This window comes from Leptidea sinapis, chromosome 45 (genome assembly GCF_905404315.1).
Source record: "Leptidea sinapis chromosome 45, ilLepSina1.1, whole genome shotgun sequence".
Taxonomy (NCBI): domain Eukaryota; kingdom Metazoa; phylum Arthropoda; class Insecta; order Lepidoptera; family Pieridae; genus Leptidea; species Leptidea sinapis.
This window is the reverse complement of record NC_066309.1, coordinates 1197137-1223637: the sequence shown is the minus strand read 5'-3', so window position 1 is coordinate 1223637 and position 26501 is coordinate 1197137. Positions and strand designations below refer to the sequence as shown.

The 26501-nt window shown below is 36.9% G+C and overlaps 1 protein-coding gene across 1 annotated transcript in view; it reads right to left on the bottom strand.

The window, feature by feature from the left end:
- LOC126977537 (runt-related transcription factor 1) overlaps positions 1 to 25980 on the bottom strand; it is a 31362-nt gene extending 5382 nt beyond the window's left edge. The window contains exon 1 of the mRNA XM_050826394.1: positions 25071 to 25980. Within this exon, the coding sequence (XP_050682351.1) occupies positions 25071 to 25488 (418 nt within the window). The 5' untranslated portion in view covers positions 25489 to 25980. The remainder of the gene's footprint in view (positions 1 to 25070) is intronic.
- Between the last annotated feature and the right edge of the window lie 521 nt (positions 25981 to 26501).

Here is a 26501-nt window from a genome sequence, read left to right as displayed (position 1 = left end):
GAGGAAGCTGGAGGTCCACTTGCACAAGCTCTCGGGAAGCCCAAATGATGGAAGTTTGGAGAGGAGCGCCTTGTGCCATACACGATCAAAGGCCTTCGCTATATCCAGGCTAACTGCCAGACCTTCCCCCTTGCTTTCAATAGCCGCAGCCCATCTATGTGTCAGGTATACCAGATGATCACCTGCCAACCGACCATGGCGAAACCCGTATTGTCAGTCGTTAATCAACTGGTGACCCTCTAGGTATACCAAGAGCTGACGGCTAATTATGCTCTCCATGATTTTGGAGAGCAGGGAGGTAATAGCAATAGGCCTGTAGTTTGCCCGATCCGAACTGTCTCCGTTTTTTTGGATCGGATGGACAAGGGCAGACTTCCATGAGTCAGGGACTACGCCTTTAGAATAAGAGTGACCAGGCAATGGTCGGACGTTCCGAGAGGGGCGCCGACAAAGACCTGGTAACCATCGGGATGTGTAGTCAGCAGAAGATCCAATAAGGACTGCATGTGGCTATCCACATCCGGGAGCCGCATTGGCGACTCAACCAATTGGGTTAGAATTTACGCCAATGCAAAATTATGCACAGATCGCCCTGCGTAGTCTGTGGTACGTGATCCAAGCCATTCGGCATTGTGCCCGTTGAAATCACCCAAGACTACAATTTCAGCGGAGGGGATCTGTGAAAGTACGTCGTCAATTGCCCCTTGAACGCAGCCCATGAGGTGATCGGTTTCTGCGTTACCACCTGTAGACACACGCATAGATGCGGACGCGGTCCTCTAAATCTACGCGGAGCCAGAGACTGGACAGGTAACTACTCTCAAAATTGCCGAGACGGCGACAGCAGATATCCTCCCTTACGTACACACATACCCCGGCATGAGGCAAAAAATTGTGCTCAATTTGTACCCGGGGTACGTTAAATATGACGTATCGCTAGGTCGAGATATCTGCGTCTCAATAAGGAAACATTATCCATTGTTTTTACAGGATCTTGAAATTAGCTTACAATTATTCGTTATGTTTAAGTGATTTCACTACTCCAATTGTATTTGTTGGATGCGATTACTAATTATGATTGTCATGATTAGTAATCGCGAATCACGATCATCATGTTCACGAAGCATCCTTACACAATTAATTAATTCAAGCTCTAAAGGTTGATGCATCTAATATACGATAATTAATATTTATACAATTTATTCTTTATTACTTTCATGAAATATTTGATGTTATTTAAACACCATTCATATATTGGATGGTTACAAACTAATTTGCTTTGTATATTACAGCCATTGTAAAATACTCTGTTTTGCTTGAAAAGAGTGGCCGTTGAGTTTCTTCTATGTTCTTCCCACGAGCTCTACTTTTTCCGAAGATATGGTCGATTGAGCAATTTAAAAGAAACATTTACAGTGACGATTCAAAAGCGCTAAGTTTAAGCTTAATTGAATAAAGTTTAATTTAATTTGACTTTGATTTTACTGGGAATATATTTACAGATTTAATTTATGTTTTTCCAGTTGTGGCATCATCTACATGATCATGTAGATGATGACCAAGACTTATAGTCAGTGTCGGTTGGGTTAGCGGTAACATCCGCTGGGCTAATTTTTTTATAACAATAAGGGACGAGACGAGCACGACGTTCAGCTGATGGTAATTGATACGCCCTGATCATTACAATGCAGTGCCGTTCAGGATTCTTGAAAAACCCAAAAATTCTGAGTGACGCTACAATTGCGCTCGTCACCTTGAGACATAAGGCGGTTAGTCTAATTTGCCCAGTAATTTCTCTAGCTATGGCGCCCTTGAGACCGAAACGCAATAATGCTTACATATTACTGCTTCACGGCAGAAATAGGCGCCGTTCAGGTCCCCATTATCTAGCCGGCATCCTGTGCAAAGGAAAATTCCACTACCAAAACCTTTTGGTCCAAATTAATATTGTATTTATAATAATACTATTCTTTCAAAAGGCATAAAGATTTTATTACACTCGATTGTAAGTCATAAACATGTGCAGTAATAAATCATAATAATATTAAATCATTAATCTTTACCAAATTGGGACCAGCTTTCAGTGGTATACATGGTCATTGACTTGTTTGTACGTAGATGTACCATTTAGTTTGAGGTAATTAGATCCAGCGTTTCATCAATAAAATAAAACAGCAATCTGTTACTCTACAGAGGCGTTGGGCAATTTCCTAGTATTTCAGGTGCCATCACTAATACAGTTTTTTTCATTATTGATTAAGTCTGTATAACGGATCACACTTTTTTACCAACGTTATTTAACCACTTGAATTAATTATAAACGATTGCTTATTTCTAGTACAACAGCTTATTTGTGACCGTAAGTATATTAAATTTGCAGCACAGAGAATCTGAAGTCATCATACTGTTTAATTTTAAACATAAATATTAATATTATATTGACACTTTTTTAAATTAATTTATCTTGCCCCAAACTAGACATAGCCTTATACATTTACTTATTTTTACATACATAAATACCTATAAACATCCATGATTCGGAAACAAACATTTATATTCATCATATAAATGTTTGCACCTACCGGGATTCGAACCCGGGACCTATTACGCATGTCATAACATAATTTAATCTTGAATATGAGCCGATAGCTATAATACTACAGCCGGCTATTATACCGCCGCCATATTGCCGGATCTAATCCAATTTGACATCTGTCAAACACACTCCTTGCGACGTCAGGGCGCGATTAGGAGGCTGTCGCACGTAATGACGTGCTAATGCCTTACCTACTCAGTACGCGGGCGCTAATTGACTGAATTAATATGCTGATGTAAGCTAAGGTGCTGAACGTTTGACGAGTCGGCTATCCATTGATTATCTTGCGGTGGTATATTAGTTGGCATCGTAATTACTACGTGGCGTTTGCAACACGTATATACATAATATATTATACAGCTTTATGGAATGTCAGATATCCATTAATGTTTGCTTGATATTAATCCTACTCCGAAAAACTATTTGTATCACTGAAAATACTGAATAAAAAGCACTTTTAATCACTATTTTGATCGTTCATTTTAGGACACATCAACATATATTTCATTGGAAATGATTTGTAAAACGATGAAGCTGTAATTTTGAATTAGAGAGTGGCAATGAGTTTCTTGCTATATCCGCGATATGCCAGCTTGGTCTACTAAAAACTCATAGCTGAAAGGTGCACGGGCAATTAAAATCTATACTCATAACATAAAGTGAATATACTTTAAGTTCTTAGGAATAAAAGTAAAGTTGTTCCCGGAAATAGTTACATTTTAATAAATAAACAGAGGGCCCTCCGTTAACTTTGTAAGTTGTCTTATTTGACTGTGCCAAATAAATTGTTAATTTTTTCTATCCTCCCCTGTAAGCAGTTGCCTATCGAGCACCTAGTTGCGAGTTTGATTTTCGATCGATCAATGAGTATTTTTCCACATCTGGTGCATTGTTATTCGAGAATTTTCCTAGTGATTGAAATCTTTAAAAATTGAATTTCGACGACGAACCTAAGATTAGATATATAGTGATAGTAGCGATGAAGTTTGGATTGTCCGTTACGGTCTGATGTAATAGTGACCTCTTTATAAAATAAAATAACAAGTAAGTAAAAGTAATTAATATCATCTGATAGTAATCAACGACTGCTGTCCATACTCTGTCAAGCTTTACAGGCGTAGAAATGAAATGAATTGAAATTTTATTTATGAAAGAAATATTGTACTTAAGATGTTAATATAATATTATTGATAATCCAATATGTTTCGGCAATTGCATGCATTTATTACATGTAAGTTAGGATATCATCCCCACCATCTGGATGTGTGGCGGTCCTCCACAGTGCGGTTTTCTTTCACTTTCTCAGCTTTCTTCCACTTACTACAAAGCTGTAGAATGTGCTTCCTTGTGCGGTGTTTCCGGGACGATACGACATGGGTACCTTCAAAAAAAGCGCGTACACCTTCCTTAAAGGCCAGCAACGCTCCTGTGATTCCTCTGGTGTTGCAAGAGATTGTGGGCGGCGGTGATCACTTAACAACAGGTGACTACGCTGGTACAGGTACGCTTGTTTGCCCTCCTATTCCATAAAAAAATGCAAAATATGTTATAGAGTTGTCTAAGTACCAACACGCTACTGTTATATAATGAAATATAATAAAATTAAATTTTAAAGATTTTATATTATATTATGTAAATAATTTAATAATTTATTTAGTAGCTATGTATAATGTCACCAAATTTAATGTCACAAAAGTATACTATTAACATTTTATGGTGTACCTATACGTTTCACGGGTATGAGTTAAGTGATTGCAACCGCTACGTAAATCATATTAACATGAATAAGCGAATGTTATCGTCAAGCACTGGCCGCTTCTATTGTGAAAAACATTTTTTACTAAGTTCAAGTACATGTAGTATCTTAGCCTAATATGTTAAGCAAAATATCATAAACTTAGATTATTCTTTTTTTTATTAAAGTATGGGATGAGACGAGCAGCACGTGCAGCTGATAGTAATTGATACACCCTGTCCCATTACAAGGCAGTACTGCTCAGGATTATTGAAAAACCGAAAAATTCTGAGTGGCACTACAACTGAGCTCGTCATCTTTTGACATAAAGTCTCATTTACCCAGTAATTTCACTAGCTACGCCGCCTTTCAGACTGAAACACAGTAATGCTTACACATTACTGCTTCACGGCAGAATAGGCGCGGTTGTGGTACCCGTAATCTAGCTGGCATCCTATACTACCGTATAGGCGAGCTGACAGCCCGATACTGTGTAAACAAGTTTGATTTTTCAATGTGTTCTATTACGACCACTATTACGAATACTACTTACGATTGGTCAATCAAATCAGTACAGTAACAATAGATTAGATCTCCTTATCTATCTGTCTGTATCTCCGTTCGTTTTGCTCTTTTCTCTCGAACGCTTTGTTTGTCTATACGATAGTATATTGTAGCTCTATGGAAAAAAATATCAAAAGGCTGTTTTTAATTCTTTTCTAATATCAAATTCTTTATATGGTTTTTCCTTCTCTCATTTAACTCTTTAATAGTCTAGTGACGAATTTCGTTCCCGACGGGGATCCCCTAATGAAGCTTGGTACGTCATATCAATCCCCAGAACGAAAACTACAAAATAAGCCTGTAATATATGAAGCTTGTAATAACGAAACAATACACAAGTATTTATACAGGAAAAGGTAATTAAGTACTCAAAAACAAATTGTAATCAAAAGTTCATGATTTGCCAGAATTATCTGCACGCGAACTGCATCAAGTGATTACTTACAAAACTACCAAAAAAGTTCTTAAGTATGTGATAAATATTGATGTACTGGCATTAAACCTTCTTTGTTACATCGCATTAACATTTTAACACATAAAATATAACTTATACGCGCCATTGAGAATTGTGTGCGTATTTTATATTTATGAACAAATTCTCCTATATTTTGCTAATAATATTTATTTATTTGTTTATTTAGGTTCACCAACAGATTACACACTATTACTAGCTTATAAAAATAACAAAATAATTATAAGTTATGGTGTAAATCCAATTACAGGCAAACCAGCATGCATTTTTGAGTTGCACAAGTGCGGGGTTGCAAGTTTACAATGAAAAAATATTGTATTGTACTATTGAACATGAACAAGTGAAAAAAAAAACTAATTATTACATTTTGGATATAAATCAAAACAAAGCATAAGTTATGTGGTTTCTGCACTGATAAATTGCTCCAATACTTTTTTGTAATACTGAGGGGAGGAGGAGTGGCTGTCAACACGAGTAGTTTTGGAAAGATTATTGTGCTCCCGGCAGATCCTTTCTAAAACACTATTAGCACCGAGTTCAGTTCTATATAAATTTCCAATAAATGGTTTGAAACTTGTGAAACGTGCACTTTCGCGTGGCACTGAAAATTTTATTTTGGCTACGATATTAATATGAGAACAGTAATACATATTTATGGAACTTTACTTTATTATTTTAAACAATTACCACAATAACATTTTCTTTTATTAACGCGAGTGTTACACAATTAAATAAAACACTTTTGAAAGGATTAAGACGCGTGTAATTATAACTGTGTTTTTTCATTAGATTTTGCGTAGTCCCCCTGAAAACGTTATCTGGAAAGATCACGATACGTCGGCTTTACTAAAAATGATAAAAATGTAACTTTTACGCAAAATCTAATGCTAGAACACAATTAAAATTACTTGCGTATTTTTACGCGCTTTAAAAATGTTTTATTTAATTACCACAAGTTGAGATCTATAAATTATTGATTAATTATTGAAAGGCTCTCATTAATAACATTACCATCTAATTCGATAGCGTAACGAATGAACTAATCTATTGAGCGTATGTCGACGCGGGACACCACAAAGCATAGTTATGTAAGTTGTGGGCTCCGCTTAGTTAGCACAACTACCCCGAAACCGAGGCGACCATAAATGAAATGGTAGTTTTCCGCGGCTAACCGGGTCGGCCGTTCGCGTCGGCTGGTTAACCGGCCGGCTTGTGTGGTAGCGTTATAGCCGACAAGGGCCTGTTACGTCATGAGACATACTTGTCTATCAACCTACATAACTACTAGCACTGCGTATAGGAAACTGCTCTTACCCATATTGGCTAAGGGAAAATGTATACTTTTTTTATAATGAAGTCAAAGTCTAAATAAAACACTTTTAAAGAATTAAAACGCGGGTAATTGTAACGTTAGATTAACATTAACAAGATAACATTAGATGTTTGCGTAAAAGTTACATTTTTATTTTAGTTAACCCGATGTTTCAAGACCTTTCCAGATTTCGTGCAGATGAAGTGAGTCAAAGATAGTATTTATCATAGTGGTCATTATGAAGTTTAGCGCCATTTATTTCCTCGGAGGTGGTATTTGCTGTACACAGATGTGTGCAGAAGTCAAAGTCGCTGTTCAGGCCTAGTTATGCCTATCCTACTATACCACAGCTGAATATCTAAGTGATCGGACAGCTTGGGACTATATTTTGATTATGTTATAGCAATAACATTACAATATCGTGTATTTTATTAAAAAGAGCGTAAAAAAATAATGCTGGGAGAGTTTCTTGCGCCGTTTCTTCTCTCTCAGAGCGCCATTTGTTTCCGAAGTGGTGGTAATGTTTGAAGTGACATCAAAAAGAGGTCTAAAGGAATCAATTTGAGAAAATAAATGCCGTTTTTGCCGTTTTACTGGATGAAAAGTGTTTAATATCAAATTTAATATGCTAAAAAAATTTACAATGAAAAAATCAACCGAAATTGAAAAGCCAGATTTTCGGCAGACTGCCCTATGAAAATGTTCGTAATGCTACCTTTATTTTGATATAAGGTTTATTATAACAGATGAACTCGAATTATCAGCAAATTATATTAAGGAAATTGTGCAATGCTTAAAAAATCGTTTTAGATTTTACATTATTATATTTAATTTTGTTAAAATATTTTAAGTTAATTTTTAATAGTTAGATGCGAAAATGCAAAATGTAATAACACAAGATATTTTAATAGGAAAATCCACCCGCATCATGTTGACGTGGCACTGGCATTCTTTAACCACGGCTTTAACCAGAAATCTCTTGCCTCGCACCGCCACTTTGTTGAATATTGCCAGCTGCAGTTTTTCCGAACCGATAGGATTTAGGGTCCTTCAAGATTATAGGATAGATAATAACCTAATGTCCGGCCAAACATCTCCAGCCCCTGATGTCGCAGATGGCCAAGTGCCCGTTTGCTCCCTCTTATAAAAAAATAATTCTCAGTACACTATTAGTGAGGATGCACACTATCTTTCCAAGTATTTTTATAAATAAGTAACTTTACTAAAATATTTGGTTTTAAAGGACAAATTCAACCTGTCGACGATAAATTGTAATCAAATTAAATATATAATCGGCCAAGTGACATTCGAGTTCAGACACAAAAGATTGCGTAACGTCTTAAAAGCTTATGATAATATATTGGTTGCTTCCTGCTCAGTTCTTTTTTCGTATTTAATTGCAACGGTATTAGATTGAGCTACATAGATCCCAAATGATTAATTTGCGATTACATGTCTCTATACAACTTCATAGTTATATCACGGGGAATGATTGGAGCAGTTGTAAAGACTGATAATAGAGCCATTATCCTTCAGTAGAATTTCAACACCGGCTTTTAAAATGATTCTCCCAGCTAAGTATTCAGGTTCATTGAATGGCAAAATATAGGAAACGGCTAGAGGACGTAGGAAAATCACATGACACGACAACATTTAATCCTGGATGGGAATTATAAACGCCGATGAGCAGAATATAAAGGCTGAAGAAAGAAAATAACAGAGAAATTATCGCCAACATCCCTTGGAGGGATATGGTACCAGAAAAAAAGAAGTATATATATTAAATCGCAACGACATGTATCGATTCTTGTAAAAACGTATTTAATTGAATTACCCTAGTATCTAATTCTTCCAATTCAAGTAAATTATTCTAAATTACAAAGTTTGTGGAACATCTGAAATAATATTCATTTTTGATTCTACAAACTAACTTATGTTAATATTAAGTTATTAAAAATGTTCCGATTCAGTCGTAAATTCTGACACTCTAAAAAACTATAATAAAACCACATATTTGAGAGATTTCTGTTATTTTATGAAGGTATATGAATGTACGTAATAAAGTAAACTCGTTTCCATACCAAATATATATTAAGAAATCTTCAAAGCGAAATTTTTATTCAAATGGCTTTGTAACCGCAGGCGAAACTCCGCCTACTGCAAGACGCTGCTTTTCCGAGATTTTCCATTGGTTGGCGCTCGAGAAGGCGGTACATCTTTTTCTTCGAGAACTTTTCATTTGCACAAGTCTAAAATATCGCCGGATTCAACACTGGATTTGCAGATGCGGTTTCCAGCACTTTTTAACATCGCAGGGTTTAATTACTGATTACAAATAAGTCTTGTGGAATCTATTACTTACAACGTTGATATGACTTTGCAGAGAGTCACATATTACGTACTAGAATTTTATGTACTGGAGCACACTAAAAGCACAGTTTTCTACTGTGCTAAAAGTCTTCGGATCGGATCTATTTGAATTTCGAAAGTAATATTTTATGAAACGTTGCAACCTTCTTAGTAATAAAATAAAAGCAATTGGCGGGTAATCATTTGTCAATTGTTTTTTATCACACATCAAAGTTCTACGAAAATGGAATTAGGTCGAAAATATTTTAGAACGACGTTTTTTTTTATTTTAAAAGTTCTCTCTCTCCGCAAGGCTGTGCCACTCGTCTTCAAAATGCTTTTGGAAGCACCTTGCTGGAGCACCGTGAGGCGATAGTTTGCTGAATTTGAGAGACCCGACCTGGGTTTCTTTACATGACGAATTTCGTGAAGGGCGGTCTTCAACTGCCGTCAACGAAAATAATATGGTTACTGTTAAGCGGCTAATTGAAGAAAACCCGAGGATTACCTATGAGATAATTCGAGGACTATTGGGGATTGGTATGAGCCAAAATCAGAAAATTTACACGAAGAATTGAAAGTTAGGAAAGTTAGTTGTCGTTGGATCTCTCATGAACTGACAGCGGAGCAGAAGCGGGCTCGCGTGGAATGGTGCTCACATATGCTAACAAAAGTAAAGCAGGCGAGAAACGTAGGTAAAAAAATGATCGTTTTTTTATTCTCACCTACGGGTCCCATCTGCACAATTCCACTTGAAGATCCAAAGAGTATTAATGCCGAGTGGTATTCTACCATTTTTTTAACCAGCGTGTTAAAAAAAGTTCGCGAAAGACGACCAAAAAGCCGGGTTCATCTACACCATGACAACTGTTCTTCACACACGGCCAACAAAACTAAGTCATTTTTAGCTTCCGAAAAAGTACCTTACGACCTAGCACCCTGTGATTTCTGTATTTTCTTCAAAATCAAAGATTTGATGAGAGGTCTCACTTTTAACCAATTTTGAAGAGGCAGTGATAGCGTTCAATCAGCCCGTAGAAAACATGCCTTCAGATCTGTGGTCTTCCTGTTTTTTAAAAATGGTTCGATCGCATGAAAAAATGTTTAAAATGTAAAGGAGAGTATTTTGAAAAGAATGATTTGATTGCAATCTTTATCGAATTTAAACGTTATTTGTCTAAAACGGCTTTATTCACGATTTGTCAGAGTTGGTACCGACTAGTTTCGGACCATTCGGAGGTCCTTCATGTAGTGAGTTTCCCGTCTATAACTTCGGATATGCGCTCGTAGTGCGCGGTTTGACAGGGCAGGGGACGCGGGGTGCGCCGGTGATGACGAGCACGGTATCACTGAAACTGTATCACTATTGGTGTCCACGGGTGCACAGAATGTACTCACAATGTCCACTACGTGATCATCAGCACTATGGGTCTTATTCCAAGATACCATTAACAGAATGGGATTCCAAGGAGATACCTTATTTATTTACGGTGTTTGTGGACGATGCAGCTACTGTACTCAATAACTTTTGTATTAATTTACATTTACTTTTTTGACTATACGTGTAAGGCATTGACTATTTGACGTTTGAGTGTGTTTGTTGCTTCACTTTCAGATCAGAGCGTGGCCTTCTGGCACAGGTGTTTCTCACTTAATAGAAGGTCACATCCACTATTATGTTTGTACCATTTTTGTATACCAAAAAATTAAATCAAAATCTAAAAATCTAAAAAAAACACTTAACGTAATATTATATTGTAATTGAAATGATTTGTAAATCGATAAAAATGTAAATCTTGATATAAAAGAGTGGCAATGAGTTTCTTGCTACTTCTTCTCATTAGCTCAACCTTTTTCGAAGTAGCGGTAGATTCAATAAGTAAAAATTTTTTTTTGACATTCATAAGTGTCCTACATGAATAAAGTGATTTTGATTTGATTTGATGGCAAAGACCAACCCTTGCCTCTATTAAAATTAGGTAGTCGATTGATTTCGATGGCTTCCAAAAGCTTGCGAAATACAAAGTTCTTATCGCGGTCTAATACTTTTACATTATCGAACCTAATATAATGTGAGGGGTCAGAGTTGAGCGCATGCTCTGCCACCGCCGAGGTGTTGCTATCCATTTTGCATACACTTCATAATTGTGAACATTTTTTATGACAATAAGGGATGAAACGAGCAGGACGTTCAGCTGATGGTAATTGATGCACCCTGCCCATTACAATGTAGTGCCGCTCAAGATTCTGGAAATACCCAATAATTCTGTGCAGCACTACAACAGCGCTCGTCACCTCGAGACATAGGATGTAGTCTTATTTGCCCAGTAATTTCGCTAGCTACGGCGCCCTATAGAAATGTAGAAATCGAACTTGCTACCTCAATCGGTACACTAAATAACCAACACGTTGCGTTTAAACTTTTTGAAGTAATTTTAAATATTTTTGAAAGAGCTCAGTCATATCCAAAGTAATCAATAAATAATAAACTATGCTCGGAGTTTCCCTGCGAGATCGAATCAGGAATGAGGAGATCCGTAGGAGAACCAAAGTCACCGACATAGCCCAAATGATTGCGAAACTGAAGTGGAAGAGGGCAGGGCATATTGCTTGACGGACAGATGGCCGACGGGGCAGTAAGGTTGTTGAATGGCGACCACGTACCGGAAGGCGTAGTGTTGGTAGGCCCCCACAGGATGGACCGACAATCTGGTCAAGATCGCTGGAGTAGGTTGGATGAGGGCAGCGCAGGACCAATCATCGTGGCGATCTGGGGGGAGGTCTTTACCCAGCAGTGGACTTTCGGCTGAAATGATGATGAATGATGATCAGTCTTTGAATAAATTTCACCGTTTGACCGTCTTCAAGAAAAGAAGGAGCTTATTAAGTAATTATATAAATATTATTGGTTACCGACTGGTGTTGGTTTATAACAATATAATCCCTTTTTAAAATAATATATATTAAATTGAAGTCAGTTTTATTAATTAATAACGTTGGAGTTACTAACTAAACGTGCTAGAGAGAATAATATCTCTAACGGTGATACAGTAAGAAAGAAAAGGAAAGCTTATTTATTGTTAGTGTAACCCATTTCGATTGACAAGTCGTACACAGTTAGCCACGCTTGGCAACCTTTTTGCTTTTAATAGTGATTTTCCTTATCATAACAATAGAAATGAGGGATTGCTTGTAACTAGTAGGCTTCATAAGATACTTAATAGCTTTATGTAAATTTATTATCTATATTATCTTTTTTTTATGGAATATCAGGACAAACGAGCGTACGAGTCACCTGGTGTTAAGTGATCACCGCCGCCCACATTCTCTTGCAACACCAGAGGAATTACAAGAGCGTTGCCGGCCTTTAAGGAAGGTGAACGCGCTTTTTTTGAAAGTACCCATGTCGTATCGTCCCGGAAACACCGCACAAGGAAGCTCATTCCATAGCTTTGTAGTGCGATGAAGAAAGCTCCTTGAAAACCGCACTGTGGAGGACCGTCACACATCCAGATGGTGGGGATGACACGCCACAAGTTAGGATAACTTGTGGCGTGTCGTGCGAAGGTGTAATTCCGCGGCAGGAATCAGGTTAAACAGCTCTTCAGAACACTCCCCGTGATAAATGCGGTAGAAGACACACAATGAAGCGACGTCTCTACGCGACGCCAAGAGATCTAGCCGTTCACAGAGCTCTGGGTCCCCGTCAATTCGCGTTGCACGCGGTCAAATGGATCGAGCTAATACTGGGGTGCGCCAGACCAGAGATGACAGCAAGCAGATTTATCTATAAGTAAATTTAAATGTTTTATTAAAAAATGGCTCTGTCGTAAATCCTACTACTCCAAAACGGAATATCGAAGTGATCGGACAGCCGGAGACTAGATTATGGTTATTTTATAGAAATAACAATGACAGTACAACGTAGGTAGGTATTTTCGAATCGTATTTAATACGGTAATTCGTATCAATTTCGAACTTAATACAATTACGCTAATATCATATTCTTAAAGTGATTAAGCTAAGAACTTTTTCTTAAATAGCGAAACAAAGCATATAAAATTTTTAAGGAATAGGAACTCTGTAACCATAGATTTGACTTTCAAAATAACTAGTGTTGTACGAATATAAATAAACATATCGATAAGTTAGTTAAAACTAGAAATGATGTTATCAGGGTCGATTAAGTATAATACCGATAATGTCGTAAGTTAAAATAATAATAGGCCAATATTTTTTCTTAGGTATAGTTTTATTTGAAAGGTTGAACAATATTTAGCTCAATTCAAATACAATCAAGACAGTGTACACGAACAGTCTTGGAAAGTAACAATATTAATATTATGTTTACCTGGGAAGCAATGCACACATAAAACATAGTGTATTTATAAGTATTCATCGTTATTCTGTATAAACCCAGGAGACAGTAAGACATGAGATTTTATAAACCGTACTTCTTCCATACGTAATGCGCGTGCGGAAAGAAAATTAGCAGTAACGAATGATTAATAAAAAGAGAAGGTATAAGTACTGATGAAGTATTAATAATCTTGTTACTCTTATGATATATGATATTTTATATTATAATGTATATTACGCTACAATGATGGCAAACATTCCCAGAATTCATGGTTTTCGATCTATTATTTACATTTCTATGACGTATTTCCTCTACTCAACCTAATCGGTGGAACCTCAATATATTTATTGAAGTTGGCGTTACTTTGCGGAAATCCATAATTATCCAAATGTTTTGAGTTTTCTTTAGTGTTAATTCCGCCAATATTTGCCTTTAAACAATACGACACGTGTTTCGTCTCTACACGAGGCATCCTCGGGACATGTTGACTCGCCAAAATAAAAGTCTCATTCATTTAGACCTCAATATATGGTAAATATTAAAATTTAATCAAAAAAATTATATGTCTATATTTAAAAATTAACGCTTATTTCGTTTAACTGGAATCGTACACATATTTGTAAAATAATGATGAGCTCTACCTAAGAGACAATTAAAACTATTAATTTGAATTCATCGTAGTCTCTCTTGTACACAATTACCACAAGCATATCATTTTGCTTATTTACATTTAAAAAGAGCAATACTTGAATACAATTTATAAAGATAAAATTTATTTCTATGAAATTATATCGATATGTACATGCATGCACTTGTTGAGTAGCAAGATATTTTTATTGTTTACATTCCCTGATTCATGGAAGTCAGCCCTTGTCCATCCGATCCCAAAAAAAGGAGACAGTTCGGATCCGGCAAACTACAGGCCTATTGCTATTACCTCCCTACTCTCCAAAATCATGGAGAGCATAATTAACCGCCAGCTCTTGGTATACCTTGAGGGTCACCAGTTGATCAACGACCGGCAGTACGGCTTTCGCCATGGTCGGTCGACTGGCGATCTTCTGGTATACCTAACACATAGATGGGTGGCGGCTATTGAAAGCAAGGGGGAAGGCCTGGCAGTTGGTCTGGATATAGCGAAGGCCTTTGATCGTGTATAGCACAAGGCGCTCCTCGCAAAACTTCCATCATTTGGGCTTCCCGAGAGCTTATGCAAGTGGACCTCCAGCTTCCTCACTGGGCGCAGCATACAGGTCGTTATCGACGGTTATTGCTCGAATCGCAAGCCCGTGAACGCTGGAGTGCCCCAAGGCTGTGTGCTATCTCCCACGCTGTTTCTTCTGCATATCAATGATATGTTGGACACCGCCAACATGCATTGCTATGCAGACGACAGCACTGGTGATGCCGTATACACGGGCCATGCAGGTCTCTCTCGGGAAAACGTCGACCAGTGCCGGGAGAAACTTGTGACTTGTGTCTTCTATCGAGTCCTCTCTCGAGAAGGTCGCGGAATGGGGTAAGTTGAACCTTGTCCAATTTAACCCCCAGAAGACTCAAGTTTGCGCGTTTACCACTAAAAAAACCCCATTTGCCGTATCACCGCTCTTCGAGAACACTTCCCTTAAAGCCTCGCCTAGTATCGGAATACTGGGTCTCGAAATCTCGAGCAATTGCCAATTCCGTGGCCATCTGGAGGGCAAAGCCAAACTGGCTTCAAAGAAACTGGGCGTCATAAATAGAGCACGGCAATACTTCAAGCCGGCCCACATTTTAGCGCTCTGCAAAGCGCAGGTCCGGCCTCACATGGAGTATTGCTGTCATCTCTGGTCTGGCGCACCCCAGTATCAGCTCGATCCATTTGACCGCGTGTAACGCAGAGCAGCTCGAATTGTCGGGGACCCAGTACTCTGTGAACGGCTGGATCACTTGGCGTTGCGTAGAGACGTCGCTTCATTGTGTGTCTTCTACCGCATTTATCACGGGGAGTGTTCCGAAGAGCTGTTCAACCTGATTCCTGCCGCCGAATTTCGCCTTCGCACGACACGCCACAAGTTACGATATCATCCCCACCATCTGGATGTGTGGCGGTCCTCCACAGTGCGGTTTTCAAGGAGCTTTCTTCCTCGTACCACGAAGCTGTGGAATGAGCTTCCTTGTGCGGTGTTTCCGGGACGATACGACATGGGTACCTTCAAGAAAAGCGCGTACACCTTCCTTAAAGGCCGGCAACGCTCTTGTGATTCCTCTGGTGGTCCCTTATGGTTAATTTTTAATTGTATATTTTGCACAACACACAAAAAATAATTAATTGAATTTAAATCGGAAAATTATGATTACCTATGATAGGAAGTCCCTTCATTAGACATACTGCGGCTATGGTTTCTACAGTCCAAAATGGCACAATAAGGCATATTTGTATTTTTTTAAAATAATTATGTTTCACTTGACATCAAATGACTGGTCTCACTTGAGCCTCGAGTAGGTACATTTGTACATAATAGTGGCGACAGGGTTACGCCCACATGTCACTTCCACTAGTTTTTTCTGTTCCGTGGCCTGTACTATGAGTACCAGACAACAATAAACATACATAAATAAGTATCCATGACTCGGTAACAAACAAAAACATTCATCATAGGTACATAAATTTGCACCTACCGGGATTCGAAGGGACCCCTAGCTCAGTAGTAGCAGGTATAGTATTATAAATTATAAATTTCGTTTATTTCAAAGATTACATATACATTTTTTTGTGGTTGAGACTTCCCAGTAAGTTGTCTTAGGACACATGTATTGGGAGTATCTCTCAACTTCCTTAGCAGATACATTTTATTTAGTAAATAATTAGTAAACAATATAAAAATAAACAGAAATTATTAAAAACCAAATTTTACAATTTACAATTAATTGTGTGTGTGTGTGTGTGTGTGAGTGAGTGAGTGTGTGGATGTGGGTTTGAATTGGACTTTTTGATTGATCTATACAATGCGTGTGTTTATCATGTCAGTCTGATCAGAAGATTTTCCACTTCATCATAAGCAAGACAAGTTAGCCAATTATTTAAAGCTTTTCTGCATAGATGTAATGTCATAGGATAACGGCTGAAATGATGTTAAGAACATAAAGTTTCCTAATTGTCAAAAGATTACAAGTCAAATAGAGTTAATCAGTTGGAAATCTTAAAAGTTTGAAGTACATGACCTTGAGAAGTGATCTTTGAGCTCTTTCCAATTCGAAGAGGCCCATCTTAGTTGCACCGCCCCATACCGGGATGCAGTAGGTGATCACTGATTGAGACAAAGCGATGTATATTTTATTAAGGACTGTGCTATTCATAACGTGCCGCAGAGTTTTAAATAGTTTATATATAGTTTGTTTTTGATATATTGAGTGACAATAGATTTTTAGATAATTTTGTTTAGCCAATTCGAGACTCTTTCAAGGCCCATCTCAGCCTTCCTCTGTACGGCTTCCCACGAGATACCAGAGAAAACAATGGCTGTCAGCATAAGTGAATATACTCGCCCCGTCGATCTGGAGGTTACATAGGTCGTTAATATAGATTAAAGAGAGTGTCGGGCCAAGGACACTGCCCTGCGGTACGCCAAATTTCACATTTTCCATTGTGCTGTGGTATAGGTCAACCCTAACTTCCTGTATTCGGTCATTTAGGTGTCTAGGAGAGACAGGGCTTTGTCACGAATTCCCAGGCCCTAGTTTTGTTATAGCTTCTCTCTTGTTTCCCTGACTAAAGTATTTATTAATAAGTTCATAACGTTTTTCTTGTAAGATTTACGTAATCTTTTGTTTGTGAACTCGTGCTTGGCCGGTATATATTTTTTTTCAGTAATATTTACCGTCGATAGGTTAAATTCGTCATAAAATAATCAAATATTTCAATAATGACCTTCGTCTTCCTGACTCTATAAGGCACAGGTCCTACATTATATAGAATATTGGTATTAAATTATCGTCCAAAATTTATGGACGATGCGGGATTCCAATCCGTGCCTTTCAGGCTACGTCCTAGCGCTCTACCAACCAAGCCAACCAAGTAAATCTTGGTATTTTTTTCAACTCTTCAGTTGTAGCTATAGGATCTACTTTACAATTGATAACCTGCTCAACCCCCAATAATTAAAAGTAGGAGATTAACTTGAGCTGCCCCTCTTTGAAATCTAAACAGTTTGTTATATTTTCAAAGTGATATCCCTCACTTCTTGAATTAAATTAAATTTGAACCGAATAACGGGTTGTGGATTCGATCAACGTTAGGAACACTGTATATTTTTATGTTTTATTCAAGCGATCATACAACGGATAGTAGAAATGTTCAACTAACCAACAACACAAATGTAAGAGTAGTGAATTATAGACTGCATTTTGGTTTATACCTCTTCTCAGTACGAAGTTTGAACAAAAACTGATCCACAGTGATGCATTCTTGATGTTATTACCTTTAATATCAAGCGATTTGATTGGCAAAATAACTAAATCTTATATAATACATACCTTAGAATATTGGTTGTAATATTACCAGTTGCAAAAATCTGTTAACGTCTCATATATAACAGCGTCTATACCAATTGTTCTGGCTAAACTAGAAATAGATATTGTTTTGTTTTGAAAAGCCAGTGTTCGCAACTAGGTACTTACTTTGTAAAAAGTTTCAACAAAGTGGATGCTCACGCAGTGCTTCAATTGTCTGTTCAATCACTTTGGGCAAGATGAATTCAGTTACGAATGATGCGAAAATATTGAGGTGAAATTCGATTGCTCTGTTTGCAACAGCATTCGGAGTGAACATAAAAATATTTTCTGTTTTTGTATTTCAATAAAATGCGGGTAAATATTTTGGATATACTTATAATTTTTTACTGTTTACAACCAGTGAAATATAAACAATTTTTGCCTTTTTATGGTAAGAATACGAGGCAATCAAGTCATACTGCTGTTGCTGATAAATAATATCCATTACAATACGTTGTCACTCTGGACATAAAATCTTAAATTCTGAACGGCACTGTTCTGAGCTTTATTGCGTTCCTCACCTTGTTAAATTAATCATTCACTAATAGAAAATCTGGAATTAAAATAAACCTGTGTAACTTAACACACCTTCCTACTTATAATTTACCTAAATATATGAATATGTATGCTAAAATATGTTACCTATAATTGACAAAGTAAAAAAAATTTTAAGCTAACAACCTAAAAAATATGGACACTTCTATGTATTTCTGTAGTGAACGTTTGACTATTTTCGACAACCTTTCGGTTTCTGTTAACCTGTTTTGTGTTCAATATATTGTGTATTGTTTCATTGTTTTGTACATTAAATAAAAAATAAGGTGTCAAATTTAATGAAATTTCATTAGCAAAGGTGTCTTTCAAACCAGATCACAAATCTTAGTTAATTTATACGTCTAGATAGAGCCTCTTGCTGCTAGACAACCGATGAAAACAGGCCAGGTTTATTACTTTAGTGTTACAATTTAGTGTTACGTAGTTTACAATCTCTTCTTCGTCTTACGGCCGTTCCCAATATAATATCTACAGATATAGAAAAAATTACTACCTTCTTCTGTCAGTAATTAGCTGTCAATAATCTGAAGCAGGTATATTTGGACAATATAAGGCATTCTTATCGCCTTATATTGGGCATGATTTTCAATTTCCATACAAACTTCTATCGCTGGTAAGCTTTACGTTGACCCATTGACAGGCAGCGTGTACGGATAAGGTGAGTGACCGTCGACAAGTTTATAGGGACAGAAAATTCAACGATAGTTACGATTTTTATCTCAAGTAAGACTGAATATTGGGAACGGCCGTTAGCGATTTTTATGTCATTTTGTATTAGTGTGCGTGCATTGTTCAAAATAGAGATTAACAGTCAACCCCAATCATTTTCGACGTTTTCACATCTGTGTCTATCTAGTTACAAATAATGATTGCATTTGGCTCCAGGTTCACGTGTTGGCAATGGATCATTCCTAGTCGTACTCTCTTGCAACAGCAGAAGAATGAGAGAAAAAGGAGGAAAAATAATGCTTAAATATTATATATACAAGAATTATTATTTTAATGAATTATATTTATTCTTTTTTCTTTCGGAATATAATTTAATGAAATTCTAACAACAAAACGGTAAAAAAAAATGGAAGCCAATTTCTATAAGAAGATTCTCGGTTACTTAAGTAATTTATTACAATCTATTAGATGCCAAGTTGTTAAGATGACACGGAAGGGGAAAAGATAAGTTTGTTTGGTGGCAGAAAAAGCACTGTAGTATTTGTGGAATTTATCCTTCTGTAATTTTCATAAAAAAATATATATTAATAATGTAACATTTTGTAACATATATTTTTTTATGAAAATAAGGAACGAAACGAGCACGACGTTCAGCTGATGGTAATTGATACACCCTGCCCATTACAATGCAGTGCCGATCAGGATTCTTGAAAGACCCAAAAATTCTAAGCTGTACTACAACTGTGCTCGTCACCTTGAGACATAAGATGTTAAGTCTCATTTGCCCAGTAATTTCAGGAACTACGGCCCCCTTCAGAGCGAAACACAGTAATGTTTACACATTACTGCTTCACGGCAGAAATAGGCACCGTTGTGGTAACCATAATCTAGCCGGCATCGTGTGCAAAGGAGCCTCCCACTGGTAAAATATGATTAATATATTATTTTTTGAAGTCTTGATACATGTGGAAATTTATAACATCTAGAATGTTATGAGGTTTACGAATATTGTCGAACGATCGTCATAAAGATAGATAAATTATTATTACAGATAGATATATTATTATGAAGCCTATATTCATTATTTTTTTATATTAACTACACCGTAAAGGTTGGTTCCTAGGCCTATTTCACTACAAGCATATTAATACAATTATTATTTCACATTAATTATGTGACTTAGCAGGAATGAAAATTACTGAGCAAGTACAACAAAAAGATCCTTCATTTTAATTAATAAAATTTTTCATCTAAAGCCAAGCAATAAATCCAACGTAACCATACAATAATCAACTGTAAAGAACTCTGTGTTACCAGCAAAAGTTGGTAAAATAATTTGGAAAGAAATCGTCCCCTGATGGTTATCTCGCCTTATTTGACATTCAAACTTCTAAGAGTACATTCACGCACAAAATTACAGAAAAAATTAAATTAACCAATTTTTCGATGAATATAATAAAATAATTGTTTAATAATTAAAAAGCTTTAAAATGACAGCAAATACATCCTCCGAGGCAATAAATGGCGCTTAACAAAAAACTTGACAACTAACTAACATTTAAAACGTTAAAAAGGCAACGAAATGTCAGATTATATAGATAATGCTTACTCTCAATTAAAAATAAATTAAAATTACGCGTATTGTATTTCTTGATTTTTTTTTTCGTTGTATTGTATTCAAAACAAGTTTAAATCTATATATATATATATAAATCAGAGATTTCCACGTATATAGTCACTCATCACGATATCTCTGGCACCATTTGGAAATTTGAAATTTGGTAGGAATATTCTTTTCACCGAGTAGAGGTTAGCAAAGAACGGATTTTCCAAAATTCCATCCGAAAGAGTTTTTTTTTTTATTATGAACAGAACAACGTCTGTCGGGTCAGCTAGTATAATATAACAGCTTCAAAATGAAAATAGAAAAACTTCTCTGTTAAAATACACCACTTTTTTACGGTTTTCGCACATTTTATAAGTAATTTAATAATTACAACATTACATTCCTTTATAACAATACATTACTTAGTAACATGTTTTAAACTTAAAATTAATATTTGGGCCTGTAATGACGAACTGCACGTATTTTGTTTGAATAACGCGAATGTTACACATTTAAATTTAAAAAAATAAAATTGTAAGTTATAATTTTATTATTATTTTAGTTAACCCGACGATTGGAGACCTTTCTAGATCAGTCTCTAGAAAACCTGATCTGGAATGGCCTTGTAACGTCAGGTTAACTAAAATAACTTTTATTTTAAATCATTTATTTCTGATACAACATTACAAAGCGATATAAACATATTATTGTGTTAATTTTTGTGTTTCGCAAATTATCAAACCAATATAATGTTTTTGTGTGTGACAATTTAATAGTCTCTACCAGTATTTCTCAAGTCTATTTATTATGGACATTGTGCTAAGTAGAACTTTCGCAATAAGTTTTTCACCTGAATTTTTGTTTTACAATTCGACAATTGTGACGCTATATGGGTAGTTAATTCATTAATTAGTGTAGGTATTACCCATTGCATGCTACGCATACCATAATAATTACAAATTTTGGGTAGGTACCACTAGCTTGTTTTTGTTAGATAGCCGAGATGAGTAGGTATGCACTCTCTGTACAACGAATTTATTTATATCTCAATATTGTTCGATTAACGTTCGTAATTTTATCTTTTATTATTATATAATATTACATATTTTAAACAAGCGTTCATAGTTCTCGTTATTAATAACAAATAAATAAACTGAAATGAATTGATAAAACACGCTTTTTAATCCTATAAAAAGTATTTTATTTAAACAAACTATATGAATATTTAAAATGAAAACACGTGACTGTCAAATTGCATTCTTAAAACGATTCGAGTGACACAAGAGTCATCATTATCGCCCCACGTGACTAATCACAACACCATCATAAAATAGCACAACTCATATATGGTCAGATAAAAAGGAATGAAACGCGAGTAAAGCTTTAAATACAATATTTTTGGGTAAATGAATTAAAGTTCGTTAGGTAAAATAAACTATTGCAAACAACAAATTCAAAAAATATTCGGACTTCACTTTTCATTGTCAGCATGGAACTCTCCAAGTACTTGAAGTTCAAATAAATTAGATTAGTAGGGCATCGTTACACTCATTAAAACAAGATCATTTATAACAAAGCCAGGAGCCAGAATAAAGATTAATAGGTGAAAAACAAAAATCACAGATTGAACGACACCACTCTGTATGAAAATAACTCTCTTCAGAGTAATTCAGGGCTACTGCGGATTGATTAAACAGCTTTATACAGTTAAAGAGATAAACATCATACACCAAAAGCACAAGGAGCCAGAATTCTGGGATGAAATAAATTTTGATCGGAATTCATAACTAAGTCTTTGAGGACGTTATCATATTCATCGAAGCAGTTGTTCACGGACAAAGGGTACAATTTACCATCGACCTAATAACATGTAACATAAGAATGTATTAAAACATTCTTTACATGATCGCAATTCAGTCAACTAAGTGAGGTGGGCGGGCGCAAGGTAGTGAATGCTCAATGGTCAGGCAACGATCACAATATTTCATAATCAGTCAGGTCAAAATTGAAAACAATTGCTAGTGGCTATACTGTGGATATATAAGGTAGATTTTCCTAATGTGGTAGCTGAAAGCGTTCCCCATTTTACCCCGTTACGAGGTAAATGCAACTTAGATAGGTTATAAACAGATCGTGGTATCTGGAGGAACAATACTTTCTTAAAGAAAACATTACATTTTGTATTCCTAGTGAGCCTGAAAGTTGAGAAGGTGCAGAAGCGAATCCCGGATTATTACCCCCCAATGTCATCAATTTACAGGTTCAGAATCTTACAAAATAGATAATAATATAAATATAATTTCCTCGCTTTTTTACTTTTTTTTTGCACCACAAAAAGTTTTCAATTATCGTTTTCATTTACTTGAGGAAGTTCGAAAAATAAATCGCATTAAAAAGAAATAAAGTCTTTTGGTTACGACTGTACCGAAAAAGTTTGAATCTCTTTGCAATGTCGCCAACTTTCCCCTATTTAACAGCTTTGTGAGCCTTGTAAAATGATCTCCAAATTAATTTGTTTTGGTTTTTCAGGTTTCAGCAAACATTCATTCATACCTTACTGCTTAAGCTTAAGAAACGGGAAACAGTGCATACACAATAATATAAGACTACTTGAAATTTAGATCATTATAGAGACCCTTTCTGAAATTAATCATTATTGAGAGGGTTATCATTTATACTAATATTATAAAGAGGTAAAGTTAGTGAGGGTGTAGGGGATAATCTCTGGATCTACTGAACCGATTTTGAAAATTTTATTACCAATAGAAAGCTACATTATTTGTGAGTGACATAGGCTATAATTATATTAACTAGAGAAATAAAAATACTTCTTTGTGGTAGTTGTATTGGCAAAGTTAGTCAGAGAAAAACGGTCAAACTAAAACTTTTGTTACGAACGCTGCCTTAACGATGAGAGATATTTTTTTGTATAATATATGCATATTACCAGTAGGAGGCTCCTTTGCGCCGGATGCCGGCTAGATTATGGGTACCACAACGGCGCCTATTACTGCCGTGAAGCAGTAATGTGTAAGCATTACTGTATTCCGGTCTAAAGGGCGCCGTAGCTTGTGAAATTACTGGGCAAATGAGACTTGACAACTTATGTCTCTACGTGACCAGCGCAGTTGTAATGCCCCTCAGAATTTTTTTGGTTTTCAATAATCCTGAGCGGCACTGCATTGTAATGGGCAAGGCGTTCCAATTACGATCAGCTGAACGTCCTGCTCGTCTCGTCCCTTATGTTCATTAAAAAAAATGTAAATAAAAATGTAATGGTAAGAGCGGACGAAGACACGGGTAGGTAGCTAGCTAGCGAGTAACAGCTGGTGTCAGATATATGCGATAAGTGACGGTTATAACGAAAAGAAATGTTATCATACTAAGATTATAATTTGTATCTATGTTGTGGAAACTCGTTTTAAAGTAAAGAAAGTCACCGATGGACATCAGCAATACTAAAGGTCGGGAGACGCGTTGACAGTCTTTACGATGGAAGTATGCTTTAAACTTGAACGTCCCTAAGTAATACTATAAAAAGTTTCAATGAAACGCGCGGTTGTGGATTTTCGCATTATGACGTTTTGTCCGGCGGTGTAATTCAGCTGCTGGTGTTCAAATTTAAAACTGCTTATTACTCGTTAAAAATATGACAATTGCAGATATATAAATCTAAGCTAAAAATAAATCATCTCAAAAATTTTATATACACTTTGTTCTGAAGTTTTGAGCGACTCTAATATTTTTTTAATTTTAGTTTAGCTGTACAAAAGCTTAAAATCAATTCTGTTCTATGAGAATAATACATAGAAATCTATGCCATTCATTTTTGATTGAGTATCTCCCAACTTGGATCCCCTGAAAGGGTTTTATTATTATAGGCGTTGCTTGAAGGGTGGAACGAAACTAATTAAAATATAGTACAGTGAAATCGATATCATATGAGATCAGGGTTACTATTTAAGCATTTCTATAGTTAATTTATTTTAAATAATACACAGAAGAGAAAGCAAGGTACTATAACCATAATTTTTCCTTATTAAAGTTTCAGATATATATCTGAACTAAACTAAACTAAACAAAAAAAATCTGTGGCACTCGAAAATTAATTTCGGTGAGTACTTTTATATATTTCATTTTTTTGTTTGTACAGAGTAGTGGATGGTATATAGAGAGTTTTCTTAAGAAATTTTTTACCGTCTATTATTTGGGATTATTTTATTGTCTTGTTTGTTTGCACCGGGTTTATCTAAATAAATTTATCGATAAATAAACTGTATTAATCCATGTGTAACAACAACTGCACCTTAAGCACTCACCGCGACCGCTCCTCCCGACGAACCTCAAGTCGTTAAACTTGGCAACCTGGTTCTTCATCACCGCTGAGCTGTTCCGAAGCTCAGCACAGCAGTTCTCATCATTACCAGCTCGGACTGTAACCAGTGTACCATCGCCGACATCACCTAAAGCTACCACTTTAAAAGCCACTGGAAGAGTCTTGTTTGATCGCCAGTGAGGAGGCAGAACTGTGCACACGAAATGTGGACTGCCTGTCCTAACTAACTCTCCGGGATGCTCCGAGAGGAAGTCTCCTAAAGTTCTTTCGGCGAGTATATCTGACGTCATTTTGGTGTACGTTTCGTGGAGGAGAGTGGAACTGGTGTCCGGAGACACCGTGCCACTGGACGCACCTGTGAGGTGCATCCTCGACACCCTAACTCGCTGCGTACTACACATAGGGTCCACTCTTATCCCACTTCCTACATTTCACCAGCACTTCACTCGAGTGACGATCACTTCAGCTCCCCTCGCTCTCGTCACGCATCTTAAGCCAGCCGGATGATATGACACGTTGCTAGGATACGCGCGTGGCTAGTAGAGGCGGTGACGTCACGCGGCCTTGCCACACTTTTTTCACGCTGAATGAAAGGTTCGGACGAGGGGCGCGAGGGGATGATTTTTTCCGGCGCACAGGGGAGCCACCCCCGCGCGGCGAAAAAACTTTTCACTAGTTTTCAATGACGGCCGCACTTTTTGTTATACAGTATTTACGATCGCGCACTCACTTTCAGCGCGGACATACTTTGTTATTTGGAGTTGTCTGGTTCGCTGGTAATTGAGTGCGTGCGGTGTGGTCCGCGGTCGGGATGCGACTCGGGTTCTCCGCACGTATGGCTGCGGTGTCAGCGGCTATTAATACGCGGTGTTCGTCCGTACGTCCGCGCTCCACGACTTCGGACAAAGTTTCGCGGGTGAGTCGGTGTCGGGCGGTGGAGAGGCGTAGTCGGCGCGGGCCGGGAGGGGGGGAGCACACTTTGCGGTCGGGGTGGGTTGGGTTTAAAGCCGCCGAAGGATAAAACATACAAATAAACACGTGTTCGCGCCGGCGCGAGCGAGAGATACGGCAAGTGCGGTGGTGCAAACGAGATGCACGCGCCTCTTGCGGCATTTAGCAGCCGCTGGCGTGCGAGCGAAGGACGGAGCACCCGCCGCTGTAGCCGTCGACGAAACTAACACGAAAAGTGGCTCAGTGTGTGATTTACGTGAAAGTGTCTCACCTTCAATAACTATCTTAACTAAATTATAACTAGTTCTTCCTTTGATTAGCTCAAATATTTAACTATGAACTCAAAAAAATACTTACTTAAAACATGCAGACTATAAGAAACGCAGATCGTCAGTTAAAAGTCAGTTAAGTTGATTGCGTCCTTAGATGATGATGCGTTTTAACCCATTTAAACTTTATTTAA